This window comes from Patiria miniata, unplaced genomic scaffold (assembly GCF_015706575.1).
Source record: "Patiria miniata isolate m_02_andy unplaced genomic scaffold, ASM1570657v1 HiC_scaffold_24, whole genome shotgun sequence".
Lineage (NCBI taxonomy): Eukaryota > Metazoa > Echinodermata > Asteroidea > Valvatida > Asterinidae > Patiria > Patiria miniata.
In genome coordinates, this window is record NW_024037063.1 from 8,402,865 (window position 1) to 8,418,776 (window position 15,912).

Sequence of the window (15,912 nt, forward strand, 5' to 3'; positions counted from 1 at the left end):
CCTATACAATCAAAATACAACTTGAAGGATTTTCAGCAGTGTTTTGGGAAAGCATAATTCAACTCACTGGATTATGCCTGTGTGACAACAGGTCATTGTATGATGTCTTTTTGATTATGGCTTTCAAAAATATGGTGAACTATAGATGATTCATTTTTTTCACATCAACATTAACATAAACCTTAGGAATGAAAAACATTGGCAGTCATCAAAAACACTCAAGTTACGCTGAGCAAAACTACAAAATGTATGCGCAATGAAGGCGCCAGACAGCAGATATGTACTTCAGCACTGAGGATGGGAAAAGTGCACAGGGAGCCAGGTAAAATTAAGCGGGGAAAGGTTGCACTAATTGACCAGGCAATGTATCATACAACTCATGCATCAATCTTGATATCAAATTACATGCCATCTATCTGTGATGATGAGGTCAGTCTAGCACAGCCCATCAACTGGCTGGCTGACTCCTTGTGCTTTGAATGAACTCATCCATCAATTTGATGGATGAATACATTTATGTCTGTCAGGCTGACAACAAGAAAGAGAAAGCTGCGATGGGATGGTGGAAGGGTATAGGATGGAAGGCGGATGATTAAGAAGGGGGTGTTGAGTTGAATTGCTGAGGTGGGGGTGTAGGGTTCATGCATGTACATGGGGCTTATGTGCAGATGTGTACAATCAGTAATCACATGGTTAAGTTGATGTGTTAATGTTTATTCAGAACAAATTAAAAATGCATGACAGGAGACAGTAGACCTTATACCTTGCAGGTATCTCAGAAGATGTTGTTTGTCATATTTATTAAGTAACAAGGAATTCCTGAAAGGAACTTTCCTTTGAGGGGTGAAGCAACTAAGGTCCATGAGAACAATTAAAAGGAAGCGAAGTCATCGGGCAAGTTTGAGCAAGGACCAGTGGGTAACTAGTCATTGGTTTGTGTGACGTACCTAGCACATGTGCACTGAAGTTGCGAACGACTCTAGTCGAACTAGTGGCATGTCAACGGCCGTCAAAAAATGGTGGTCGCACAATTATTCAACAGTTGTTGTTTTCCCTTTATTTACACAAACAATAGCGATTGTGTACACATAGTTTAAGACATCTTGCATAATTACCAATATTATTGTACAATGGTGGGACAAAATTGACCTGATTGCCAGCTAAGATGGAAAAACTTTACAATGAAAATGAAATTTAGCGATCACAGTTTCGTTTCCGCTATTTTTGTTGTAGTTGGTCCTCTCTGCACTATGCTATGCTATTGTTAACCAGCTATAAATCATTGCGCGACCAGCCGCGGTAGGCTGGTTCCAAATAGTCGGCTAGCTTAGTCAACCATCGTCGACTAGACAGAGTTTGGGCTAACTTTAATCAAACTATAGTTAACCGTTGGTCAACAATAATTTTTGCGTGAACTTGCCCTAAGATGTTCTGGAACTGGAACAATGATTTCTGACAGCTTGCTGAACATGAATGAACCGAACCACTAGTCCACTCACCTTTAAATAATTCTGTTCATCATTGCACATGTTGACCGACTTGTTGACAGAGTCTAAAAAGAAATCAGTGAAGACCACTTTGATGCGGCCATGGGGGCCTAAATGTTCCAGCTCGTAGAAATAAATGTGTGAGCTTGACGTGGGATGGCGTAGGGGAAACCCAGGTGAGGTGACGGCACCCGATGAGGAGCAGGAATAGTTGCCTTGGATGAAGTTAAAGAAATATTTATAATCTGTGGAGATGAAACAAGAAGGAATAATTACTGGAGGTTATCATTACTATTATTAGTGTGGAAATTCATGCAAGGGTATTTTTGGGGCTTAGAAATGTTTTGGACATTTGTTCATCGTAAAACTGCATGTATACGCTCAGCACATGTGCGCATACTTTGTTCAGGCCCGTTCCCTGATCCCAGACTGGGGGGGGGGGGTCTTTAAATTCTTAAGTGGAACTTTAATTTTATGCGAGCGTAGAGCGCGAAGCCCCAGAAGGCATGGGGCCTGCTCAAGCCTAGTTCAGGAATATATCTTGAAACAATTGTAACATGTCTCCCAAATTCCAATAAATCTGCAATATGAAATAGTGTAAATGTTTTTTGGGACCACCCTGTACAATGTTGAATTGTCCAAAATGTACGTCTGACATTGCCCAATTACAATACTATTTGTTCCCTTATACCAAGGGTGTCAATCGCTTCTCAAAAGTGGGAAAGGGGGGAGGACATACCTTGATCACAACTAATGCGAGCACAAAGTCCTAACTAGCATGGCGTTCGGGGCCCTCTTAATGGCCCTGAAAATTTAGGATTCTAGAAGCTCTGTGGTGAGATCTGAGGCAATTTCTGACCACTTTGACCAATTAGCATTTTTTTTTATTAAAGCAAAAGATAATCATTTAAACATCACTATCGAGTTTGGAGTCATGGAATAAGCTTTTCTGAGCTACACAATCATATGCAGGCTACAATTTTTATTCAGGGACGAAAAAATGGGGGGGGGGGGAACAATCAGTATGATATCCCCCCTACTTTAAAAAGTTTCCCCCTCACTTTAAAAAGAATCCCCCCTGTCCCTCACCGATTGATGTCCATGCCTTATACTAGTATCACAGGGGACCCTGTGTCTTTACACCTGCTAATGTGACTAATGTTATTTGACAGGCCGAAACACGAAGAATATTCAGACAGCCTCACATATGGTGCCACGTACATGTACATACCGGGGAAGAGAATTGCGCCCTCACGGTGCTCAGCTCTAGTCCAAAACATAACAGGCACATAAATTATGACATATGGCGCATGCTGACCTTTAAGGATTACATATCTCTGATTTCATTTCATTTGATGTGATTTACGTCCAAACATCACAAGATCAAATTCTAAACTTTTTTTTAAATTGCAAGTATACAAATATTTAGGTGAGGGACCTGGCTGCATGGAAGCTTGAATAATGTACATGAACAGACCCAGATTGAACTCACATTCCGTCCTTTCAATTTTTACACATATTTCTATCAAAACATTAACGCAGATAGTTTGTGCTACTATTATGATACTATGAGAGGCTATTGTGCTTTTATTTGCACAAGAAACATATTTATTAATGCATTTGGAACATTATGTTATACAGTTTGCTCAAACAATGAAATATGATTTAGTTCTATTGTGCCAGAGACTACATGTATTTCTATCATTTAGTTAATTGATGTACCAAAAGCCATTTGGAAAACTTATATGTCCTTGGTATTTAAAGGCATTTAGGATCATTTGTAAACACTCAAAAACATAACTGCCTAAATATCAAACACTTGATTGCAAGTAAATAATAGTATGAAGCATCCTGTGTAATCGAGTTCGAGTTTGAGGTTGAGTTTGGTATGTTGTCATTCTCAAGAAAAGATGAATTTCGTATCAGGACCTAACCATCACTGACTTTTCTCAAATACGACATCTGTTAAACAGCCGCATGCTAGCTGTTGACTTCATGCATATGCTCAGGTACGCTAGGCGTATGTACATGTATATCACTTTCCCACGACAGAGCTGGCACTCAGGTACCCCCTGTGACCTATGGGTTCTATGCACGACAGATTCCAAGAGCTGCACAGTTTTGACTTTTTTGGACCGGGGTTTTTATCATGTTTTTTTCAGCAGCAATGGACAAAAAACATTAAACAGCTCAGTGGAACCATGGAGCTATAAATAGCTCCATGGTGGAACAATGTCTGTTTTTAAATTACTAGCCCTTAAATCAATCCATTTCATGCAACTGATAATATGCCTTTAAATGTAAACCGTACAACATGTACAGGTAGAGATCTTTGCTCTTGAATATACAAATTATATATAAGAATTCTTACATTTTTGTATTGTAATTAAGGATTTCTGTATTCTTTGTAAACAGGTAAGAGAACACACTAAATACATGTACACTATAATAAATTGAGTTCCTGTTATTTCATCTTGAATTACATCATACTAGATATACAGCAATGACTCCTATTAGTGGTCATTGCTGTATATCTAGTATGACGGAATCTAGTAAAATGGTATTTACCTGCAGGCACGGATCCAGAGGGGGGGTGTTGGGGTCAAAACCCCCACAGCTCTGTCAAAAAAAAAAAATATCATACAAATTCTTTAAAAAATAAGTCCCCCCCCCCCCCCAATTATACTGGTATAATGTCCGCCTGTTCAAAATACGGTACACCATTCTGTAATCTAGTGTTAATAATTGTCAAATTCGAACAGCGCCCCCTATTGAAATATGGTACCCCCAGTTTTTGATTTTACGGAGGCCAAGTGTCCGGAGAAAAAAACCTGTGTACATTTTCAGATTTTTTGCTGATGAAACCCCCCCCCCTGCGAAAATTCCTGGATCCGCCCCTTTTTACAAATATCTCAGGGCTAGAGTCTGTTAAATTTCATTTCAAAAGTGGTAGAGTGCGTGCTCATACATTCCAATAATTTACTACCCTGACTGTGACTTCCTTTGGATAAGATGTTTGTTCAACTTGTTCAAATGGTAGGTTTAATGTAATGCATTATACCCTTTTTAATCATAGAGTGGTTAGGCCAAAAAAAAAAATAGTTCTGCTTCCGATTACATGGCATTCGAAAATAGGGTAGGTAGGTAGGGAATTTTTTTTTGGGGGGGGGGGCATTTTTGTGTGTGTACGATCATATGGAGGCGTCTGCGTGAAGTCAAGGCTAAAAGGTATAAAGTGATGGTTTTGGGTGTTTTTTTTCCTCATTTTCGAATAAAAAAATTAGGGTAGGGGCTGTCAGAATAGGGTAGGTAGGGAAACTATAGGGTAGCAGAACTATTATTTTGTTTGGCCTTACGTATATCCCCTTCAATAAATAAACAACACAAAGCTTAATAACTCTTCCCTTTGATATGGTTTACATCATGATGCTTTATTAGATTAATAACCACCGTCGATAGCTCTGTTTTTAGAGCAACGACCAATATAAACGACCAATATGAAACACTGAAATTCAGTATAGACCGGGTCTAAATCTTATACCTGAAATTTTATGAAAACCGCGCATGAATCCTGTATCCTTGGCTGTGGCAATCCATATAGGCTTATTTCATTTGACTAATTATTGACTTGCCATTATCCCTAGAGCTAATGGTGCAGTAATGACACTCCTAATCATGGGCAGGCCTGCCAAGGCCACCATTCTATATGACAGAGGACTCCTAATAGGATCAGCCTGTGGGTAGTGGACTTGATGGGAAACAGGCCTCAGTCTAGAAAATGATAATTTCATTTTGAACCCTGTGGTCAAAGCGCTGAAAGATCTATTTTGAGACATAGTCATTCATTTTAGTCAAATGTACCGCAAGTGTATTCCAGAGATATACACCTGGAATCGAAGCTATGTGATCGCGAAACTTTGCACATATAGGGCAACATGCTTACCTTACTATTAGTCTAATACTAGGCTCATCAGCAAACTTGACATTAATTTACAGTATAATTCAACCAAGCACATGTTTTTTTGGGCAAAAAGCATATTTGTGAAATCATGGCACCATTCTCAATAACATTTTTTTAATTTGTTATGCAAATGTCCTTTGTTTGTATGTGTGTGTAGCCTGTCTGTAATTTGTGTTCAATGCTCAGCTTTTTGTTTTGTATCTTGCCTCTCCTTGTTTATATTTATGCATAACTTTATATAAAAAAAGGAAAATGAAGTGAGTCATTCCTTCAATTCCCTTCGCACATTAAAAAAAAATGAAAAAAAGAAGAAGACACAATTAAGTTCAGAGTTAAAAATGTTGAGTATAAACTTGATCTCCTCCGCCAACTCACCACAGTGCGTATGATTAACAATGCATCAAGTTTGTTTATTGATTTATAACTTATTGCCTTTCTGTGCCAATCTGTTTATGTATAAAACATTCCAGGAAGGAGACTGCCAAAAAGTAATGTTAACTCAGAACCGTGTAGCGTTATAGGTCACGGCAACGTGCAGCTATGCATCGGGGACACCAATTGCAATTGACGGCAGCAACAGGGGACAGCTTGGACGTGAATCTAGTCCGCCACACAGCTTATTGATTGGTTGTTCATGTGCGCGTGCAGTTATCAAGGCTTGCTCCTGGCTTGTCCCCTGTGATGCCCGCTGGGGAATTCACCAACTAGAATACAGCCAGAAGTACACACAGGTTGTTTTTATTTTTTTACTCCCACCTTCCGGCGTTTTCCATGATTTCCCAGGCCACCGTTAGGCATGAAATATGGATAGGTTTATCCATGAGGATGGTGCGGAAGTGAACTCTTTTATACACAGGTCTACAACAGTACCACAATAATGTGCTGTGATTCTTGCCGAATAAATCATCATTTAATGACCATTGGATAAGAGATATCTTTGTCTAATGGAAGTATACATGCTCTGCCATTAAGTAAGTGCACTTGGGGACAGTGATAAAAGGAACCGAATGGCTTTTCATTCCAAGCAGACTTAATCAAATGCAACAGCAACTCTAAATCAGCTCCCTCCTACGGGGCGATGGTAGCATTCATATTCAGGCTTTCTGAAACCTCAGGCCTGGAGATTTGACTTCAAAATAAGTTCTTGCTTTGTGTGCACTTCCTGATCAATACCATGCAAGTCAGATGCAACTGAGTTTGTGATGTGTACTTATGAAGGAAGCTGGGGAACATTTACACAAAAAATCCTGATTTCTTCACAACATAAGATAACTTTGGTACCGTGTGACTTCTGACTCACAATCCTTATTTTAAAAAAAATTGGATGAATTGGTATTTTGAGCCTTAGAGTTAGAAATCATTTAACTCAAACTTTCCTGTGACATGCCTTTCATTATTTGTTTATTTGAGGGACTCTTTGTTACATAAATTTGCCTCAAGTGACAAATAAGGATTTGAACTATAATTTGTTTTAGTAAACTTTGAATTGGACTCCATCAGTAGGCAAAATCGTACTTTTTATTATTTTAAATTCCAAAAAAAATTTTTTAATACTAAATGTTTGTATACACAGTGTTTGTATCTCTTGTAATAAAAAAATGTTAGATAATGTTTCCCCAAAACTGCACCACTTAATTTAAAAGAAAACTAGTATCCACTTGGGATAAACAAATTCATACTCCACAAGAAATGCCAGCCTCAAAAAGCAATGCCTTTTTTTACAATCTAGAATTAGTTTTACAGCACCTACATGTATACACATCACCTTGCTTCAGCTTACAAAGCAAGTGGAAACTGGCTGGAAAATTTGATCAACATTAATTGGTGCTCGGAGAAGGAAGGAAGCAGGGAAAACATCTCCTGGGCACAAAGGACAAACTTAATCATTTTAACGTCAAATTAGAAACACAACAAGCATGGCAGGTCAGCGTCTCCTCATCCAACTGAGTTAAGTGACCTGTGCTGTATTGATTTTATGACAAGGACAGGGAAAGACAGGTGGGAAGGACCCTGGAAAAAAACTGAATAGGAAAGATGGGTAGAGGAGCATCACGCATGTGATAAAACACTGCAGCAGTGGTATGGCATCATCAAAGTTGTTCAAATGTGTAACTGTTTGAGAGCAATTCCAAATGTTAGGCAGCCATTTTGAAAGTCCTAATGATTTGTGAATAATGTGACCCTCTAAATGGTTATACATAAATACCTAAGACATGCAGTTTACCCATTTCTATTGGTCAAGAGCCCATCACGTGGCCAGTTTTAAATTTTTACCCCCCAAATCTTTTGAAAAGACTGCCCTTTTCCATTCATTGGCCTTTTGTCACCAGCGCTTACCCCCCCCCCTGCCCAATATTTGTCAAGAGTGCCCTTTTTTTCCTGACCAAGTGCCCTTTTTGTCCGAAAAAGTGCCCTTTTTTCCCGAAAAAAAGTGCCCTGTAAAAACGTATTCGTACCGTTTTTGCTTTCATCGGCCGTTACAGGTGCCTTTTTTGAAAGCGACTCATTAAAAGGCCTTTTGTCACCAGCGCTTACCCCCCCCCCCCGCCCAATATTTGTCAAGAGTGCCCTTTTTTTCCTGACCAAGTGCCCTTTTTGTCCGAAAAAGTGCCCTTTTTTCCCGAAAAAAGTGCCCTGTAAAAACGTATTCGTACCGTTTTTGCTTTCATCGGCCGTTCCAGGTGCCTTTTTTGAAAGCGACTCATTAAAAGCCCCATATATTGTGCATAATCGTCAGTTTTGAACAGTGCCCCCATCGGCAGAGTCCCCCCCCCCCCCTTTGATTTTAAGGAGGCCAAGTGTCGGGAGAAAAACCGTGTCTACATTTCACCACAGATGTGCAAGTGCCCTTTTCACAATTTTTTAACCCCCCCCCCCAATAAAAAAGACCGTGCTACGCCACTGAAGTTGATGACTTTTTCTGTTGACAAAACTATTCCGAGTCTTTTTATCGGTCATTCATTGAAAGTGTGTTGTGCTTTTCATTTATTTCCTGGTATGTTTACCTATACGAACAGGAACAGCTTGCAAAAGATTGTTAACCTGGTGTCTAAAATTATCGGAGAGCCCCAGAGAGACCTTTAGTTCTGCGAACAACAAGTGCTTAGGAAAGCCAACTCTATCGTAGCCAGTGAAAATCATGTGCTGAAAACCATGTTTCAGTTTCTTCCATCAGGACGTCGTCTCAGATGCCCTCCGCGGCCGTGTAAAGCCAACAGAAGGAAGTTGTCATTCATTCCAGTGGCTGTTAGACTTTTAAATAATTGATATTTGTATTTTTAAGGGTACATCATTTTATTTGTCATTTCAATTTATTTGTCACAGAACAGAAGGAAGTTGTCGTTATCCCAGTTGTCATTATTCAAGTGCTAAGAGACTTTAAAATAATTGATATATGTATTTTTAAGGGTCCATCAACCATCATTTTACTCGTCATCACATGTACATTCATCATCGTATTTAACGAATATTTTAGAGAAGTTTTATATCAATGTTAAATCTAGATATAAGTACATGTAGTTTGTAATTGTTTAAAATTGTATATATTAATTCGAGTAGTAATTACTTACTTATAGTGTTTTTTTATAGAGAGCTGTCCAACCAAATGTGATTGCCTATTTAAGAACAAATAAAGTATTTTGAACTGAATTGAATCATCGGCCTGTATTGTTCCACTGCTGGGCAAAGGCCTATCCCATAGCACGCCATTTCTCTCTTTCCCCGTATGTCTCTTCCAGGCTGTTGTCCTTGTTTCCACCACCAGCTCATCTCTCCATCTAGACCAAGTTCGCCCTCTTTTCCTTATGCCATATAAGGGTTGCCGTCTGTTTCAAGTCGGCTCCATCTTTCATCCTCTTTTCTTGCCAGGCGCCCTGCCCATCTCCATTTATTCCTTTTTGCTGCTACTATCACATCATTTACTTCTGGTTAATACTTGGGCACATTTTACTCCGCAATGAGGAGAGTATTTGGGGCAGATTTTGTGGTGTGGACAACATCACACAATTCAAGAAGAGTAACTAGTCTTATCAAGAACAATATTCCTAGGATTTACTTTAAATTTCCTTGGCAAAGAGTCTTAACTGGTTTTTACTTGGAGTTTAAAAAATGTATGCTTCTGGGCATTGGGCAATAGACCTTTCTCAGGGTATGCCATCTTGGAAGTGAAAGCGAGGCATATAATGCAAACAAACTTATATCCACGTAAATAGTGAGTGCGATGAACGAGTACGTGACTCTCGCAAAATTTCTGCAGATTGACAATCTTATAAATGGATGGACAGCTCAAATTCTCCGAAACAGCAATCAACAATATAGGAAGATCACTGTATTTTTGAAGGATTTTATAAATACAAAGCCCAGAAGCAGTGGGCGAACTGAAGTTTCTGTGTTTACACATAGTATAATGTAGTACCGCCATGGGAGAAACTTCAAGATTTTCTGTTTTCACTTTTCCATCCGCGGCATTTTCTGAGGTGAAATTGCACCTGTTTTGCAGGAAGTACTTACATTATAAGACTCTCTGTGAATTGTCATTGCACATGACCTTTCATTTCTCAGAAATAAAGAGGAATTGGAGCCCGTACGAACGAGTGCAATTTCAGCTCAGAAAACGTAGCAGATGGAAAAGTGAAAGTAGAAAGTCTTGACGTTTCTCTGACAGCGATGATATGCGTATTAAACTAATACCAAAACTTCAGTTCGGCCACTGGTTTTGGGCTTTATTTTTAAATGATCCTTCTTAAAAATACAATGATATGCCCCTACCAAGAATGTTGATAGATGTTTTGATTAATTTGAGCTTTCCATCCATTAATAAGAGTGTCAATCTGCTGTTACTTTGCGAGAGTCGCATCGTTAATCGCAAACACTAGTTAGGCCTTCATGTTTGCTTGCTGTACAAGGGGATATTTGACAGATAAAGATTTAAATTAAGGCTAAATTAATGTTTTTCACCAAAAATTCAAATCATGCATTGATGTACATGTTTGACAAAGAATAAAACCACTCAACTTATACGAAAAAAGTTTCATCACAGATTTTATTCGGTGAATGATCGAATAGTGGGATATTCGGTAGATTCGGCAAAGCCCCAAAAAGTTGAGATCAAAAATTGAAAACAAATGTATTTTATTCAGTATTTCAGACTACGGTTTTAATAATGAAAAATGTATCGACAATGTAAACATTTGTCAGTAAAATGCAACACAATCTTATGATCACATTGTATATCATATGTACCTAATTCCATGGCAACATGAATTTAGAGAAAGCTATGCAAATCTATTTCGCAAGTTAAAGGGTAATGTTAAAGTGTCAGGGTAATGTTACTGTTATACATGTAGGAAATAGGAAAAAAACAAAGTTCATCACAGTGGGCCTAGAGTTGGAAAAGTGGCCAACATGTACAGTTTTACATGTTCTATAATGGTAGGAATTATAAAGGATGCTGAGTGCAAATATGGTTTAATTACAATTTCAACAACTTTCAATGTTGACTTCAATATATTATGAGCATTTTTCTCACTCTTAGATATTAAAAGAATCTGAATTCTGCTTAAAATGGGAAATGTGAAAGTTGAAAGCCCCACTATGCATCAGAGAAGATAATGGCTCTTTGTAAGAGCTTTAACGAGCAATAAAATGGTTCACTTCTAATATTGACCAAAATGCAGTCAATATTCACCAAAGATGTAACATTAATCTATGACCACCACCCCTCCCCCATTTTAATTTTTGTTTAAAGGAAATGGGAAATAAAGTATTTAAATTTTTCTTATTGAAAGCTTCCCCCCATAACAAAACAAGTTCATTCAAAATTGTTCACATTCTAAGTCAGAAATGTGTTTGATTTTAAAGAATGAGTTTTATGTGCAGTGATTATACTTTTTGACTTTTCAGCAATTTTAAATTTCAATAACCATCTTTATAACTATTATGACCTTATCTTAAGACCAAACCTAATCACTAAACTACATGTAAAATATGAAAACGTGCATACACACTTTATAAACTTCACACATGCTGAAATATGTTTGCATATCCATTCAAAATAAATAGTATGATTCAATGTACTTTATCTGCTACATGTGCAGCTATGACCTTTAATTTATCCCCAAGGCCTGCATAACGCATGATACGATTAGCATTTTTTGCTCGTCAAATGTCCGGTGGAGAACTGAGAATAAGAAAAGCACGAAGCCCTCTAGGAATACTGAGACCGCTGCATAAATATCATGGAACGTGAAATCTCTCCACCTTTGATGTCTATAATTCCTGAGAGATGTTATCAGGGAGGGATGCGAGAGAAGGATCAGTGAATTGATGTGCCGATATCCATCCCATGCCTGGTGCCATAGATGTCAGTGACCCCGGAGGGAAATGCAGCCAGTTCATACAGCCACTCTGCTAACAGTGGAATTGGATGGTGGTTGGAGGGGGGGGGGGGCTAAAGCAGGTTCCATTTCAATTCAATTGATTTCCCTCACGATAAAGGGGATGGCAAGACCAATCGAAGTGACTGACAAAAAAAAAGCAGAGTGCATGTGTCTTCTCTATGAATGTGACTAACGTCAGGAGAAGGCTAAAACTCATTTTTTTTTGGCAATGATCAAAAATATGTCAAATATATCATAATACATTTTGCACCACAGGCGCCTGTTGCAGAATTGCACAAACGTTTTCTCTTTGAAATCAGATTTCTAGAGTTTCAGGGCAATTAACGTTGGTGGAGAGTGACTGCTGCTAACATTTTGCAGCGTGACCTAGATCAGCATGGAGATTGTAACAGTAGACACTATGTTCTGTCTTGAAGAGTGTAACTGAGCAGTGATTCCAAGATGTCTAAAAAGGTACTCTCTCAGCTCACTCAATCACACTCTTAACAGTTCACACTTTTCCCGGTGGGATGGCTTGGCATGAATCACAATCTTTCTGTGACATCCCTGAAAACAAATGACTGCCTTCAGGACTGACTTAAGCTACACATAGTAAACACACAGTTAGCCACCATGCAAAAAGTCCATAAAATATAGTCTGTGAATTCAACATCGACCAAAATCAGTTCAGAAGTAACATGGCATTTTCCCGTAATCAGATTTTTTCGATGCTTGACTACAAAAACTTAAATAACTCCATCCTGGATCGATCAGTTATTTCACTCACATTTTTGCCTCATACTATGTGCAGTTTCATAGCAGCAATAATGGTTAATAAAAAACTGCATCAATGTAGTAATGAGGGAGTCTACTGTTCAGAAAGAAAAAAATATATTTCAAGCTCCAACTCAAGATGAGAAGTAAATATAAAAACTGCCTCAATTTACCTAGGTCCAGTGGTTACATTGTTTGACTCATGTTCCATGCTACCTGAATTTGAACCTTGATGGGGATTATGGTGTTTGTGTTCTTTACTACAATTGCCTTTCTCCACCAAGGAGTGTATAAATGGGTACCTGTGAAGGTAGAGGCCAGATTGAGCTGATCTCTTGCTGGTGCAAAAAAAATGGTCTCATGGCCCGATGAACAGGGGTAATAATTGTGAAGCGCTTCAATACCTTTGATATAAAGAGCTATATAAGCACAACATATACAAATATCAAAAGGACAAACATTCCTTAAAAAAGGGAACAGTGAAACAATATTCCACCTTCAGCATATAATTTCTTTTTGGTGAATTACAAAACGGTGGTGAAGAGTTCTTAGCATAGACCCTTCTCCCAGTGTGACATGGTCAATTTACGTACCATGTGAAGAGACTCAACAAATCTCTGAGAATGAATTAACAGATCAGGGCAACAGACAGTATACTATGCAATATATCTGAACAAGAAAAGTAAATATTGTGAGTACTTCTGATTAACGACCAACGAAGATTTGAGATGAAATGTCAATTGAATTAGGAAACCGACAAGAATATCTAGCTACACTTATCTTCATAAAAATAATCTGTTAAACTTTACACCTACTGCTTCAGCACAAATATCGTGACAAATGGGATTAAAGCCCACGCTGCATATACTGTAGCCTACCAGTAAGTAGTTGCCATGCATTGTGCAACTGATCCTGTTAAGCAATTATTCACGGCTAGAAACGTCGCAATGGTGTCAGGAGCGGGATCCTTCAAGGCACCGCGCAATGCTGTGCATAATATCGTGAAGGTGAGACGACAGCACCCCACAGGGGACAGTATTATATTAAACGGCGGATGTTTGTCATGTGAAACCATGAAGGAATTGCAAGCAAGTGGGGATTCACGAACCTGTTAGTGAAGATTTCAGTCATGTAATGCATGCTAAGCTTTAGTAAAGCCCTAGGACTTCTATTTCCATATTTCTCACCTTTACCTTGTAGTGACCAAACTCACAGACCTCATAGCGCAACAATATCTGTACAAAGAGTACCGGTACATGTTTTTCCTAAATGAGGCAAACTTGCTGATGTTTTCGATCAAGTTTTATATAGAACTATACACGCCAAAAAATAATGATACTTTTTGTATGTAAAATTGCTTGATCAAATTTTAATGCGTTTTTAAAATGGTTGAAAATGTTGGTCATCTGCAATGAGTTGCTACAATGTATGGGCATTTCAATTCTGGATGCTTGTTACTGCAGGTAAAACTAAAACTAAATTTAGCCACATGTAAATTTCTGCAGTATATTCATTTTACACAAGTTTTCATTTACCTGTTCATTTCAAGTTCTATAAAAACAAGGCAAGGAGTCATTCTTTCATTAAAGATAGAGTACATCATTTGCAGCTATCCAAAAAGTAACTGACATGATTATTATTGAAAAGCTTATTACTTGGTTTAAAGATAGTAATGGCACTAAACTCCCAGTGAAATAATTCTTTCTGGCATGCTGTCATTTTGAAGAAAACAATTAAAGAAGGTAATTTCCAAGATGCGTCTAAAGACGCAATTTTGAAAATTTTTGTTAGTAAGTCGTTTCAAATTTGGTGACTGGTGCGCGCAAGTGTTGACATGACGCACATGCACGCGCGGTTGCTACAATTCATCACTTCAGTGCGTGACATCGCATAGCAGTCTGCAACTGGCTGAATGAGAACATGATCTAGACAGAGATTCAGGGCACAATTCAAAATATGACTCGCCAACTTTGAAATTGAAATCGAGATCCTAGATTATTGTTTTCTCAGAGTATACAGCATTCACTAACTAAACTAAACCTTCATCAGGTTAGTTGTTTAGCACCCTTCTTTTGATTTTGAGCACTTTTGTTGTTTCAAACGAAAAAAAATACACAACAAATGATGGACTCTACCTTTAAGAATATCAATGTATCCGTATACTGAACACAGAACACTAGATGCATTTGAAGTACATCACATTGTTTACTGTAATAAGTGAACCAAATAACAACGTATCAAAGCAGTAATCAATTTAATGATAATGATTTTTGTTTGAATGTGTAAAATGACATGTATTAGTTCAAGGTGAGTGTCTACAGTCTAGCTTGTACCCAAACTAATATGAAATTGCCTAAATTCAGGTTTTAAGATTTTAATTTCAGAAATTTAACAATTCCCTAATGAACAACATCACTTGTGTAATGTGAACTAGTATGTTTTACTTTCTTCAAATGTTGAAGAAATGTGCCAAACTTTAATAACTAAGTTTAGTTTGTGAAAATTACAAATGTGTATTGATCTCTACGTGGATACAAAACAAATAGCCGCAGGTCACAAACAAGTACCTTTCCAATATTATGTATGATCCAAAGACTGTTGCAATAATTAGATCACTTTTTGTCAAAAACAAAAGCATCCTGCTGTGATAAAAAGCTGTATTGTTTGAATTGTTACAAGCAACAAAGCAAGATAGAGGCAGTAGTCAAATCATAAAAACATAGTGGCATCTGTATCATATGTTACATGTGCCTAGCATGTACCATCATTTTTATTCTGCATTTTCCCTCCTTCAAGCACTTCCAGTTTGCTAGCATGCTTGTCTTTCATGCTACAAGTGTTTTCGTTTCACTGGCCGTGTATATGTTATTACACATGTATGCTTAACCTTATTTATTCCCGTAGGAAACAAATCCTTTAAGTCCTTAACTAGCGTTGTTTTTGTTTCACATTTATAGCTGATTTGACTTCTGCACAATTCATACTTCCACAAGTAGTTAAAGATTAAAGGTAAGCATGTATGATTGATTGCCGCAGATGTAGTTTCTGACAAGGGGGAGCTAGCTAGAATAAAAAGGAATATATGGGAGGCAGACATGCAAGCAAGCTGGCAGGCCTGAAACAGGATGATGTGACACATGATTATGTGACACAGGATGATGTGACACAGGATGATGTGACACGTGATATGACACAGGATGATGTGACACAGGATGATGTGACACAGGATGATGTGACACAGGATGATGTGACACGGGATGATGTGACAAGGGATGATGTGACACAAGATGATGTGACACAAAATGATGCTATA

The 15,912-nt window shown here is 38.1% G+C and overlaps 1 protein-coding gene across 2 annotated transcripts in view; it reads right to left on the reverse strand.

The window, feature by feature from the left end:
* Nucleotides 1-15,912, reverse strand: part of LOC119732658 — an 88,447-nt gene that overhangs the window by 50,173 nt on the left and 22,362 nt on the right. For both annotated transcript variants that reach the window (XM_038206286.1, XM_038206285.1), the window contains one exon: nt 1,500-1,732. In XM_038206286.1, the coding sequence (XP_038062214.1) occupies nt 1,500-1,732 (233 nt within the window). The remainder of the gene's footprint in view (nt 1-1,499; nt 1,733-15,912) is intronic.